Source organism: Sycon ciliatum, chromosome 9 (genome assembly GCF_964019385.1).
Source record: "Sycon ciliatum chromosome 9, ocSycCili1.1, whole genome shotgun sequence".
In the NCBI taxonomy this organism is placed as follows: Eukaryota; Metazoa; Porifera; class Calcarea; order Leucosolenida; family Sycettidae; genus Sycon; species Sycon ciliatum.
In genome coordinates this window covers 3,898,781-3,912,172 of record NC_088651.1, presented here as the reverse complement: position 1 = coordinate 3,912,172, position 13,392 = coordinate 3,898,781, and the positions used below count along the sequence as shown (strand labels likewise).

General features: G+C 43.5%; 1 protein-coding gene across 1 annotated transcript; it reads right to left on the bottom strand.

The window, feature by feature from the left end:
• Positions 1-2,284: 2,284 nt before the first annotated feature.
• On the bottom strand, positions 2,285-5,028 carry LOC135825121 (uncharacterized). The gene is made up of 4 exons (XM_065337856.1): positions 4,846-5,028; positions 4,152-4,444; positions 2,951-3,133; positions 2,285-2,678 (listed from the first exon to the last, which is right to left on the bottom strand). The coding sequence occupies exons 1-4, from the start codon at positions 5,026-5,028 to the stop codon at positions 2,285-2,287; spliced, it is 1,053 nt and encodes a 350-aa protein (XP_065193928.1).
• Between the last annotated feature and the right edge of the window lie 8,364 nt (positions 5,029-13,392).

Below are 13,392 nucleotides of genomic sequence, written 5' to 3'. Positions count from 1 at the left end.
GGGGTCTTACCGTCAATACCAGTAAGACTGAGTGGATCCGTATTTACCTGGAACCCACTTTGGGAGATGCCACCTCTACTACATCTAGAAAGGTCGGCACAACTCGTGGTAAAGAAGCTTGGCGACAGGTGAAGACACTCGGCTCGCTATACGGCTCCGGGGAGGACGTAACGCGCCGTATTGGCTTGGCCGCAAGAGCATTTGGAGACACTCTGAAGTTATGGTTCAAACACAACCTGCTTTCTACACCCATCAAAATTCGTTTATACAACACTTTCGTTCTACCAATCTTGACCTACAACCTTGCTTGCCATGGCCTGTCCCATGGTCCCGTGCACAAGAAAAGCGCCTAGATGTGTTTCATAGGAAACAGCTGCGGTGTACCCTTGGAATTACCTACCCAGATGTCATCTCGAATGCAGATTTATATGCTGTTACTGGCCAGTGCTCTGTATCTGAAATGGCCAAGCGGGACAGGTGGAAGCTATTAGGACATATATTACGCCAGCCAAGTGACATCCCTGCAAATGTTGCTCTCACTGCTTTCTGTACATGTGCTACCAGTCAGCCCTTTCGAATAGGTGCACCCCGCTCTTGCCTCACCACAAGTCTCCAGCGAGACGTCCGCCTCACACCTATCTGCATTTTTAAGCCCAGCTGCCTTCGTGATCTCGGCAACTATGCCCGCGACAGAAAACAATGGAGTAACATCTGCTGAGCCATTTAGTCTAGTACTGCTCTTCTTAAATTTGACCTTTATTACAAGGCTCTTCTTTTCTTTCTCATTTCGTTCTCCCACTCTCACCCACACATGCTCACGGTTAATTCTGCCGTCGTGAGTCCCATCCGGGACGGATACGAGAATAATAATAATAATAATAATAATAACACGACCGGTGACTACAATAATCATGAGCTCAACTCCAAAACATTTCTTGCAGTTTACATTTCTACAGTTTGTAGCTTGGTTCCTCCGGCATCCTGAGAGTCTCAATACAACTTGCAGCCTTATTAAAAAAACACGAGCCGTGTGGCATGACTCCAACGCCAGATACACTCGACTTTCGGGACAAAGGTATCTGCCGTTTTAGTCATGCCACATGGTTCGTGTAGTTTTGTGTTCATGAACCTGTGGAGAGGTTGATGGGAATTAATTGAGTGCTGGCATAACATACATACATACATGACTGGCAGGGCAGGATTGGGCCTCTTTTCTGTTTCTTTTCCTTTTCATTATTTTTGCCATAGAAGTGCAGTGTGTGTACTGAGTGCCTAGCTCCTGTACTGACCTGGCTAGGCTGTACATCATGTACGTAGATGTTGTTCGCCGTGTCCGTCAAAAAAAGAAAAAAAAGAATCAATGGGGTATCACTTGGATATTACGGCCACCATCTTCACTTTCGCTGTAACCGTATTGATTGAATCGTAGAAGAAAATGTCCAGACTTAGCTAAGCAGTGAGCTATGAGAGGAACAGCACAACTCAGCTTTCAATCAGCAGGAGCGGTGGGGAGAGGTGAACGATTGGCACATAGATAAGGAGAATGAATGTTGACGAGTAAAAGTGGCCGGTGTTAGTGTAGAAGTAACGTGTTAGATGTAGCACACGCATGAAGTGATGTTACAGAGCCTGAGCACGAAACCTGTTACATTCACAATGCACTCTTGGTGTCTCCATTTTTTGCCTGGCTCTAGCTTATGTCCAGGGCCGCCCGCATGACCGGTATTAGTTGCCAGATGATCTTGATTCCGACTTGAAATTTGCAGTCGCCTTTGAAGACTTGTGTTCATCATCTAGGTATTCTGCATATCAATACAAATGGTTCTCCTTTACATACACGTTGAACCGGTCGCTCCTGAGAACTACAGCAATTTCCTTTTTTTCATGGTTTATTAGTAAATCAGTATGGATGCGATGTAACTGCTGACAAGGACTGCGTGGTCGGTGTTGTCTGCGGTTCGAAGAAATGCCCAGCCGAGAACAGCGATGCTTGGTACGCTATAGCCATTGGTCCGTTCTTGTCGCTGTGAAAAATGGAAATAAATACATCAAGAATTGCCTTGGATCAACGCTGCACATCCCACGTTTTTCTAGAATTTGAAACATGTTGACGAATTCGTATTACATCTTCATAAGTCAAACGCATCCGTCATAAAAGTTAGCGTTGATTAATTCTGATAAATGACGTTTTACAATTTAATGTCTCTTCCAGCCATGTGGCTCGATATAATAGAGCTTTCTCTCAAACCAGTTAATATAATTAAGTCCATTGACTTTCATTAACTTACGATAAGATATTGTCGATGACATGATCTTTCGGTAGTCCCCACGCGCAACTAAGGTTTTCAACAACGGTGCGCTCCAATTGCGACGGGTGATTTAGTGGCGTGTAGCTCTTGTATTCCCTTAGCTTAGGCACTAGCTTGGTCCAGTTTCCTGAGTCAAACCACGCGAAGCGCAGAGCATCCGCTGCGCATGGTCTATCATTTGCGTCGTACGCCAGGCAGCGGTGGAGAAGATCGCGAAGTGGCTGCGAGGAGCGCTCGGGACCTACGAAAACTGTCCATGGCTCTTCGCACATACCAGCCCGAACGATATTGAGTTGGTCTGGTACGTTAACGCCCACAACTACGCCAAAAGGACCTTTGTTGAATAGAACTTCGTAGAACATACTGGCACTGTGAAAGAGGAAAAATAACATAACGGCGTTACGACATTGTAAAGTTTCCCAGTGGGTGATGTTGAAATGCGATGACATGCGCTGGGCTTGTTACTTCTGTCTTGTTTATTGAATATACAATACATTTTACAACTACAAGCACAGTGGCCTTGCGTAGATTGCCGATATTCCCACATACATGTTCATCGTTATCTAGTCTGCCAAGCATTTGGCTATACAAACACACAGAGGTTACAGTCGCACCATTCTCGTTCAGGTTTTGTTACTTACCACAAAAAGATGTCGCATTTGTGGTCGATACCAAGCTGTTTGTCTACCATCTCCGGAGGGTACGCATAGTCACTTTTTCTCTCCATGCCCGGTTTCTCTGGGTTGAAGGTCTTCACCCACCCAAAATCGATGAGGATAGCCTTGTTCTTCTCCGCAATCATCACGTTATTCTCATACAGATCGCTGTGAAGGAAAAGATGTGAAATGCATCAATTACTCATAGATCACTCCATAACCAGTATTTCGCTCCTGCTCTTGTATTGCTTGAGCTCTCCCATGTGGGGTATTGACTTTGCTGTTTGCGTTATGCAGACCTCACTGACTTGTCGTTGATGAAATTATAATGGTGGTAAAGACACACCTGGCAATAAAATAATGGTGGTAAAGACACACTTGGCAATATGGCGGTAAACACACTCCTGCCCACACACGCTCTCTAAGCTGGAAAGTTCTGGCACAGAGCTCTCCTTCTCACCACCGCCACCATCAGTTCGCGCCTGGCGCCTCGTGGATGCATGGTTGGCGGTATCCGACATAGCAGGCTGGTACATCAAATAGCACATGGCACATAGAAGATGACACAGCAACGACATAGCTCGATTGCGACGTACGTTTCGTCCCCGCTGGATTCATCAGGCAATCTTCTTCTTGGATGTCTTCACACGGAGCTTGACTCGGGGGAATGAAGTTGAAGACACCACTGCAGCTGTACTTTACCACCATTATGTTTCATTTTTCGTACTTACCTTCATATTAATTTTATCAACCATAAGTACAGCTGCAGTGGTGTCTTCAACTTCATTCTCACTGACTTGTCAGTTTGAATACTCTGGCAAGGTACGATCGGGCCATTTGGATTTGGACAAAAATCATTGCTATCAGGTTCGGCCTCATTTTCCTTTGTACTGCGCTGATGAGTCTACAAAGGACGAAACAATTCTGCCCGCAGATTGTTCACTCCATATCCGATAGAATGGCTTTTCGCAATGGCAGAGTTGACTGGAAATTCACCTTGAAGAGATCGCGCAGAAACTGGTTTGCAAACAAATGCCTATCGAGTACTGGGTACCGTGGTGAAGAGTGTATAGATGTCTTTTGTTTCTGGCAGTAACTAGTGTTTAGTCTCCGAGAAAGGTAATAAATGTTACATTTCCGAAAAAGAACATAAAACCGATAAGTGTCAGTTTGTGTAGATACTTACGCATGAACCAAACATTTCGTCTGAAGGTAGTGCAGTGCTTGAAAAATTTGCCACATGAGTGGCTGGATATCCTCCTCGAGCGGATTGTACTTGTAAAGGGACTTGTAGTTATAAGCCCATTGGGCCAGCGTGCAGCCTTCAATCCTCTCGAAGAACAACACTGCATACCCGCTAGTTTGCGCCGCTCCAAAGCACGCCACGATGTTTGGGTGGCGGAGCTGCAGACAAACTCGGGCCTCCTCGATGACCAAGTGGTGATTTTCGTCTCCCTTGTCTATCATCTTAGCCACAATCTGAAGAGAATGCATGCCCAAACAAATCCCGTGACGGGTTATGGTAAAAAAAGGAATAGAAAGTCACGAGACGATCCGGCAAACAAAATGCAAACTTTCTCTGACCCTGCGTTTTGTTGCAACGAACGCATACTTATTTTTTTGCCATAATAAAATAAATATAGAAAGAATAATCTATACTAACCTCTTATACTAAACTCTGGGTCACTCCAAAGCTAAAATATTTTGCAACACGAATGCTATGTTTAAATGATGTGCAGTCTGATTCAATTATAATTACAAGTACATGTATACTATGCATGAACAGCCCATATACCCTTGCATTGTGCACATAGGCGTGCTCTGATTCGAATGATCACCGTGATTTCATTTTTAGCACATGCTATAAGTCGACAACGTACGGCCTCTGCTCCAGGTAGCGAAGCTGGACGGACCTCTGCGAAGCCACCTTCGCCCAGAAGATCATCATCATCAACTGCGATCCTGATGGATCCGTTCATAAGGCCCGTGGTCTCATTGTAGTGAACCTCCGGGCCGAACAGACTGTCGGGCAAGCCATGAACAGGGGCACTGCAGCAGGCCATCTTGACCGCTCTTTTTTCACCGAAAGCAGGACGGAAGAAGGGCCTGCAAGAAGATGTGAACCGAGAGAAAAATATATTCTTTCACATGTTATCCCATCCCAAACTATTAGATTAAACACAAAAGGAAGGAGAGAGAACACCTCTTTCTGTAGATTGTGCTAGCTTGTGCAAGTCAACTGGCCCCGCCACCACTTCTCGCACATATTCGGGAATATAGTGGACTTTCATCTAAAAAAAACTCACCTTCGAAATTAAAAAAGGTAACCGCCAATCATAGCCAGGAAAACTCATTCCAATCGACAAAGGCTAAGCAGTCTCTAGCGAACCTTTTATACACGCCCTAGTGTGCACATCTGCATTGTACATGTACAAATAATATGTGTAGCATGCAGTGAGGGCCTCACGTGTTCCTGATAGTTATACGCCAATACTGGGATAAAACGCCCAAGCCAGTCACATGACCCATCTTGCCCATGTGTATACTTTTAAGAGAAAGCTCATCTTAGCAGCAGGGGAGAGGTGAGCATCCACGGCATACATCCTTTTGTTTATTTCGTGTGTTTGCAAGGATTGCCGCAGCACAAGCTATTGATCAGCAATATTTGCCTCACTGAGGTCTAAGCTACTGCACACCTCAGACTATGAATGTTCTATCATCTCGGCTCAACTTTCCCCTTCGACAATGAACATAATTATATAATTTTTTTTATTAAGGCATTGAAAATAAAGTTCTTGTGGCTCTCTAGTCGACAAGCTCAAGTTCGGGCCATTTTACCCGCTTCCTAGGGTGGCATGACCGTGTTCCCTTCTTTAGCTTCGACAGTTCGTCTTTTTTTTCCGCCACAGGATAATCACGGACTCCTCCACTTCGAACTTTCTAGCAGCTTCCCCGTTTCCATGGTGCTCCGCGAGTATTACTGCAAATATCTTTTCCTTCGCAGAGTAGCTTCCCTTCGGCATCATGGGAGTCAGAGCGCACGATCAGCAGAGAGCGACAAGAGCTCTAGCAAACCATATCACGTAGTGCCCGTAGGCCCAAAAAGCTCGTTTTTAACTCACCTGGTCGTATTTTTTCATCCCTTTTCCTGCAGAAAACTGGTTCTCTTTGGAATTGTCTTCCACCCCGATTGACAACTTTAGATTCCCTATCTGAATTCAAGCGTCATTTACGTATTCACATTGCTAAGTATCAGTTCGACTGCACTGGTACACCTTTGATGTGCAATCATTGATTTACATGCTTGTTCTTTTCTTTTCTGTCTTACTTTCTTTCCTTGTGTTTCTTATTATTCCTTTTACCAACATTCACACTCACTTTGCGCACTTTCTCTCGCATCCATAACTATGTTACTAGTACATACACAAATAGGAGATCCCCCAGATAGGCGTTAGCCTTTGGGTAATCCTGAAATAAAGATTATTATTATTATTATATTAAACTTGTATTGCGTTGTTCTTCACTCAGAACTGAAAACTTGCAGCGCTGAAGTTCCTCCTTTTATGTGAAGTGACATAGGATCGATAGTCGTACTCTCTCAGCTCCACAAAAAGTAGCTGCTCCAGAATTCGGTTTCGGAGTGGTCAGAACATGTTCAGAACATTCCAAAACCAGTGAAGACCAGTGCAGACAAACCACACGCCCCCCTGGTCTAAACGATCTTGTACCGGGCCCGGGAAATCAGATAGACCCTAAGAAGCCGCAGGGGCAATCGTTAACGTTTTCACGCGTTGTATTCTCATTCCAAGTTTAGGTGCCGAAACGGAACACAGGGTTATATTTTCAGTATGTTCCCCGCAATCTGAGAAATTTTATAATTACCAGATTGCGCAAACCAGGCACTGCAAAACCGCGTGCTTGAGCTTCTGCGAGACTTTTTGGAGCACACCCAAGTACGTGTGGTGCGAAGTTCCCGCGTGTGGCTCGTGCAATGTGTTGTTTTCTCCCAAAAACCTGAAGAGCACGGCGAATTCATGTGGGGCACAGTCTGCGGGTACAATCTGTGGATTTCGTTAAAAATCATGAAGATCACAGCGAATCCACGTGGGGGGCAATCTGTGGATTTCGCTGCTAATCATGGAGAGCACAGCGAATCTGTGTTGGGCGTAACCTGTGGCTCGAGTTCCCTAAAAAAAAAGCGAGGAACACAGCGAATTCACTAAGGACGCAGTCTGTGGGTTTCTTTGAAACTAAAACATGAGGAGTGCAGGTAATCCGTTTTTAGGGACATCGGGCCACGGATTGCCGCCACACGGAGTCACTGTGCTCTTCATGATTTTCAAAGAAATCCACAGATTGCACCCACGGACTGCGCTCCACATGAATTTGCAGTGCCCTTCAGTTTGTGAGAGAAATCCACACATTGCAACAAAGGCGCACGTGAATTTTGCACCACACATGCTTGGGTATCGCTTGTGCTCCCAGAAGTCTCGAAGAAGCTGAGGCACGCTGATTTACCGTGCCTTGTCTCATGCCACAATTATTATCGTGTCACCGCGCAGGCAATCTGCGCAATCTGGGAATTATCGGATTGCGCAAATTCTCAGATTGCGCGGAACAGGTGTCTTTGTTTTCCTTTATGCTATCTCTCTGACAATCCAGGTATTCCTCAACAACTAGGTATCAGAGGGGATCAAATTATCTGGGTTAGACGTTCATGATTCGTTTTTGATTTGATATCGGAAATCATGAGTGGGGTCGGTTTGGACGCCAGAAAACTACTTGTGGTGCACCTTGCGCTGTTCTGGTACAAGCCAGTCGCCGATGATGCTCACTTTGACCACAGAAATAGGACATAAAAAAGGCCACGACCTTCTTGTCACAACAGGCTTTCTGAGACTGTTGAGGATGTACATGAATACGACTGGGGTCCAAACGGACCCCTATGTACTGGAAACCTATGAAAAATGTCAAGATTGAATATTGGTTATATATGATGCCGAATTTCCGGCCGCCAGTGATTGTGTATTTCCTCTTCAGCGCCCATGGCATTCAGCTCGAAGCAAGTAACATAGCTGCTACGTTTCAACTCTACCATAATTCATCTTTGAAGGCGGAATGAAGAAGGCAACAAACTTGAGCGAGAGAGGGAAAGCCAATTGACTCGTGTGAACATTTCCTTGCAAGGATAGCCACTGGTGCAATGTTCGTTGTCAATGAGAGTGCGCGTATCTTTACGTTTTGGAGCACGGTTGCTCTGTTTCGCCAGTTACGTAGTGCTCCACAAACACCTTGTGAATGCTGGATAGCAGCACTAGTCAGTATCAACCAACTATGTATTGAGGTGACATAACTCGCGTAATTTTCTGGCGCTACACTCTACGTATTTATAACTTTTAGGCAACAGCTGTCTTAGTTTTTTTTTTATCTTAGTTTACTCCACCAAGTGTACAGGCATTTCTGCCTTCTCACCAGGTCCGGAGACCTAGTTCTGACAAAATGATGAAACATGTATGTATAAAATGAATATCATGCAGAAGGTTATAATTATGAAAGCGGATAAAAATTATTGAATCACCATTATTGAAAAACTAACTTAAAGAAATAACACTAAGAACAACAGTAGTGAAATTTACAAGTGTGAATTTTAACAATGAAAGGGAGAACAATAACGAATGCGTGTACTAGCAATAAACTTGCATCTGAAAAATGAACAAAGAAGAGAAAGAAAGAATCTGTCAGCGTCTGTATAAGCCTAATCTGTGCATACAGAAAGATAGTATAATTGGGTTGAAATTGTTCAAGTAACGTGTAATGTTTGGTGCGGCCAAGCTTGGTCGTTAATGTTCTAGGTGTAATGTAGTGCTGTTATTTGTTATCACTTTGTCCTTCTTTATTTCTTTCTCTTCTTTGTTCATTTTTTCAGGTGCAAGTTTATTGCTAGTCCACGCATTCGTTATTGCTCTCGCTTTCATTGTTAAAATTCACACTTGTAAATTTCACTGCTGTTATTCTTGGTGTTATTTCTTTAAGTTAGATTTTCTATAATAGTTCAATTTTGTTTTCAGTGTCCTTTAGATCAACGAAGATTCCTGATGAGTGTTGTACGAAATTTTGTTTGAATCCTCATTTTCTCTACACCATTTCTTCACATTTTCATCGTTTTATTGCACATTGTCTCCACAGTTTTACATTACATGAATAAAGTGTACACAAATGTCGATCCAGCTTGTATTACTGATTGCGGTTATCAAATTGTTGTCTCCTCGCTGTTTGTTCAAATAATAATAATAATGTTTCTTCAGAAATCCCAAACTCCATTTCAGCGTATTTCTTGCACTTGAAAACACCGCCATTCCGACAACAGGCTCTCATCAGAACATATTACTAAAAGAAATAACCGGGGCAGCAGGAAATGAATATGTAGTTCTCTTTGTGAGAATGCACCATTGCCTGTTTGGTTGAACGACTATAAATAAAAACACAACATCATTTTTTGTGTTCATGGGTAGTTGACATTCTTGAGACGTTTTTAGTATGATGCAGATGGCATTACCATTGGCTAGAAAATTCTAGAACTCATGATTACTTTGCTACTGCCATGAATGAAGTCGAATTCTCATGAATGAAGTCAGATTCGCAGAGTCTGTTTATCGTTGTTCGTGGTCAGGAATGCTTAAGCTGCAGACAACAAAACATTCTTAATAAATATAAATAAGTATATACATAAGAGTGTGCATGAATGAAATATCAAGAGAGGCTGACCGAGTACAGCGCAGTAAAATTAAAAGTGATGCTGCTAAAACGTTTTTTGGCTAAAACTCCTGCAAGCGCTGGTGGAAACGACCTCGCCACATTTCCTATATTTTCAATGCATTTTGACCTGTTCACCATAATCTCGGAGTGATACGCCCGAGCGATTGCAGAAAAGGCGTCCTTGATAAAGCTCTGAAAGCCACGACCCCCTAAAATAGCTTTTTTGTTTATTAAAAAATCATTATGGGTGTAGGACAACGACCATATAATGTGAATGCGTCGACGACTGCATTGGTGTTGGCTGTGGACTCGACTACTTGCGCGGAACGTAGCACAACAACCATATAATGAGAATGCTTCGACGACTAACTGGGCTGTGTGGACAACGTACGACCATAGGATGTGAATGCGTGGACGACTGTATTGGTGTTAGCTGTTTACTCGACTACTTGCGCGGCATGTAGGATAACGACCATATAACATGAGTGCGTCGACGACTAATTGGCATGTATGAACCACGATCGACGAACGACAACGAACGATCATAGCACGTGAATGCGTCCACTACTAGTTGGTTGGTGTGTAGGAGAACGACGGCAGGATGTGAATGCGTTGACGAGTACTTGTGCAGTGTTGGCTGTGGACTCGACTACTTGTGAGGTGTTGGCTGTGAATAAAAAAACTTCGCGGCCGCAAATAGTGCGGCCTGGTATCCGATGGCCATTGGTCCGTTCTTGTCGCTGTAAACATGGACATACATGCAGTGCAGATAATTTATACAGGAGTTGCTTATATTTCGCCCCGTGGACATCATCAGGACATAATACTAAAAGAAATACCCGGGGCAGCAGGAAATGAATTATATGTAGTTCTTTTTGTGAGAATGCACCATTGCCTGTTTGGTTGAACGACTATAAATATCAGCCCAATAACATTTTTTGTGTTTATGGCTAGTTGACATTCTTGAGACGTTTTTGGTATGATGCAGATGGCATTACCATTGGTTAGAAAATTCTAGAACTCATGATTACTTTGGTACTGCCGTGAATGAAGTCAGATTCGCAGAGTCTGTTTATCGTTGTTTGTGGTCAGGAATGCTTAAGCTTCAGACAACAAAACTAACATTCTAAATAAATATAAATAAGTATATACATAGGAGCGTGCATTCATGATATATCAATAGAGGCTGACCGAGTACAGCGCATTAAAATTATAAGTGATGCTGCTAAAACGTGTTTTGGCTAAAACCCTGAAAAAAACGTTACCATAGACACATCAATGCCGAATGTCCCGCCACCACGGATCTCCTACTTCCTCCGCAACTTCAATGACTTTCCGGTTGAAGCAAGTAACAATAGGTGCTACGTTTCAACGGCATCATAGTTCAGCTTTGGACAAGGAATGAAGAAAACACCAAACTTGAGCGAAAAAGAGGGAAGTGTCCCGTTTCAAAATTTCACAAGAGAAAGTAACGTACCCTAGGTGGATATGATAGAAGCAGTAGGATGGCGCTCCACTTGATGTCCGATCCTCTTTTTGAGTCAGAGCAGTTGCCAGGAGGCCTCTCCAGGACTTGGGCAAAAAAACAAGCTTCAGAGCTGCTGCTAGCGCTGATGGAAACGACCTCGCCACATTTCCTATACTTTTCAATTCATTTTGACATGCGACCTGTCCACCATAATCTCGGGGTGATGCTCCCGAGCGATTGCAGAAAAGGCGTCCTTGATAAAGCTCTGTAAGCCACGACCCCCTTTAAATAGCTTTCTTGTTTATTATTTTATTAAAAAATCATTATGGGTGTAGGACCATATAATGTGAATGCGTCGACGACTGCATTGGTGTTGGCTGTGGACTCGACTACTTGCGCGGAACGTAGGACAACAACCATATAATGAGAATGCTTCGACGACTAACTGGGCTGTACGACCATAGGATGTGAATGCGTGGACGACTGTATTGGTGTTAGCTGTTTACTCGACTACTTGCGCGGCATGTAGGATAACGACCATATACCATGAATGCGTCGACGACTTATTGGCATGTATGATTCACGATCGACGAACGACAACGAACGATCATAGCACGTGAATGTGTCCACTACTAGTTGGTCGGTGTGTAGGAGAACGACGGCAGGATGTGAATGCGTTGACGAGTACTTGTGCAGTGTTGGCTGTGGACTCGACTACTTGTGATGTGTTCGCTGTGAATAAATAAACTTCCCGGTCGCAAATAGTGCGGCCTGGTATCCGATGGCCATTGGTCCGTTCTTGTCGCTGTAAGCATGGACATACATGCAGTGCTGATAATTTATACAAGAGTTGCTTATCTTTCGCCCCTTTGACATCATCAGGACATAATACTAAAAGAAATAACCGGGGCAGCAGGAAATGAATAATATGTAGTTCTTTTTGTGACAATGCACCATTGCCTGTTTGGTTGAACGACTATAAATATCAGCACAACAACATTTTTTGTGTTCATGGCTAGTTGGCATTCTTGAGACGTTTTTGGTATGATACAGATGGCATTACCATTGGTTAGAAAATTCTAGAACTCCTGATTACTTTGCTACTGCCATGAATGAAGTCAGATTCGCAGAGTCTGTTTATCGTTGTTCGTGGTCAGGAATGCTTAAGCTTCAGACCACAAAACTAACATTCTTAATAAATATAAATAAGTATAAACATAGGAGCGTGCATAAATGAAATATCGCAAAAAATTATATAACGACCAGATAACATGAATGCGTCGACGACTAATTGGGATGTTTGAACCACGATCGACGAACGACAACGAACAATCATAGCACGTGAATGCGTCCACTACTAGTTGGTAGGTGTGTAGGAGAACGACGGCAGGATGTGAATGCGTTGACGAGTACTTGTCCAGTGTTAGCTAGACTACTTGTGAGGTGTTGGCTGTGCATAAAAAAACTTCCCGGCCGCAAATAGTGCGGCCTTGTATCCGATGGCCATTGGTCCGTTATTGTCGCTGTTAGCATGGACATACAAGCAGTGCAGATAATTTATACAAGAGTTGCTTTGTCCCACCCTGAAGCTCCCTCCCCCAACCCTGATGGAAAATGTTACTGTCTTAGCGGGTATCATCAAGAGCACAAGTCAAGCCTTGACCTTTGCACTCTGCAAAGGTGCAAGAAAGTGTCATTTCCTGCTCAAAACTAGTCGAACAATTAACGTAGTTCCGTGATTTCTTAGGCCTTTATCCTATTCATAGCTATGCAATGGATTCATTGACGTACTGTTTGATGTGTTCTAGACCAGTATAGGTATTTTCACACGCCCGGTTAAAATATAAGTCAAGTTGATGAATTCCCAGTACGCATGACTAGTTTGTAATTCCATCACAACAATCACATTTAAAGCGGTGTTGGTAAAATAATGGTAAAATTGATGTAAACACCAGTTTGAGCAATGTAGCGGTAAGCACAATGAACTACTGGTTAGTTCAAGTTCGGAGCTATACTGATCAGGCTTAGGAACTCGAAATAGCTTTAGAGCGAGACAATCAATGTGTAATTTGAAACCCGGTTTACTTACGTTAGGATCCTATTGATCACGTCACTCTGCGGCACCTGCCATTGCCTGATGATATCCTCCATAACTGTGCGATCCAACTGCGACGGGTGACTTGGACGAGTGGAGCGCTTGTGT

Excerpts from the sequence above, each read along its gene's own strand:
- LOC135825121 (XM_065337856.1), bottom strand. The coding sequence starts at position 5,028 with ATGGCCTGCTGCAGTGCCCCTGTTCATGGCTTGCCCGACAGTCTGTTC. Across the intron at positions 3,134-4,151 it reads ACGAAATGTTTGGTTCATGC|CGATCTGTATGAGAATAACG; the intron begins GTAAGTATCTAC and ends TTTCCTTCACAG. Across the intron at positions 2,679-2,950 it reads AAATGCGACATCTTTTTGTG|TGCCAGTATGTTCTACGAAG; the intron begins GTAAGTAACAAA and ends CCTCTTTCACAG.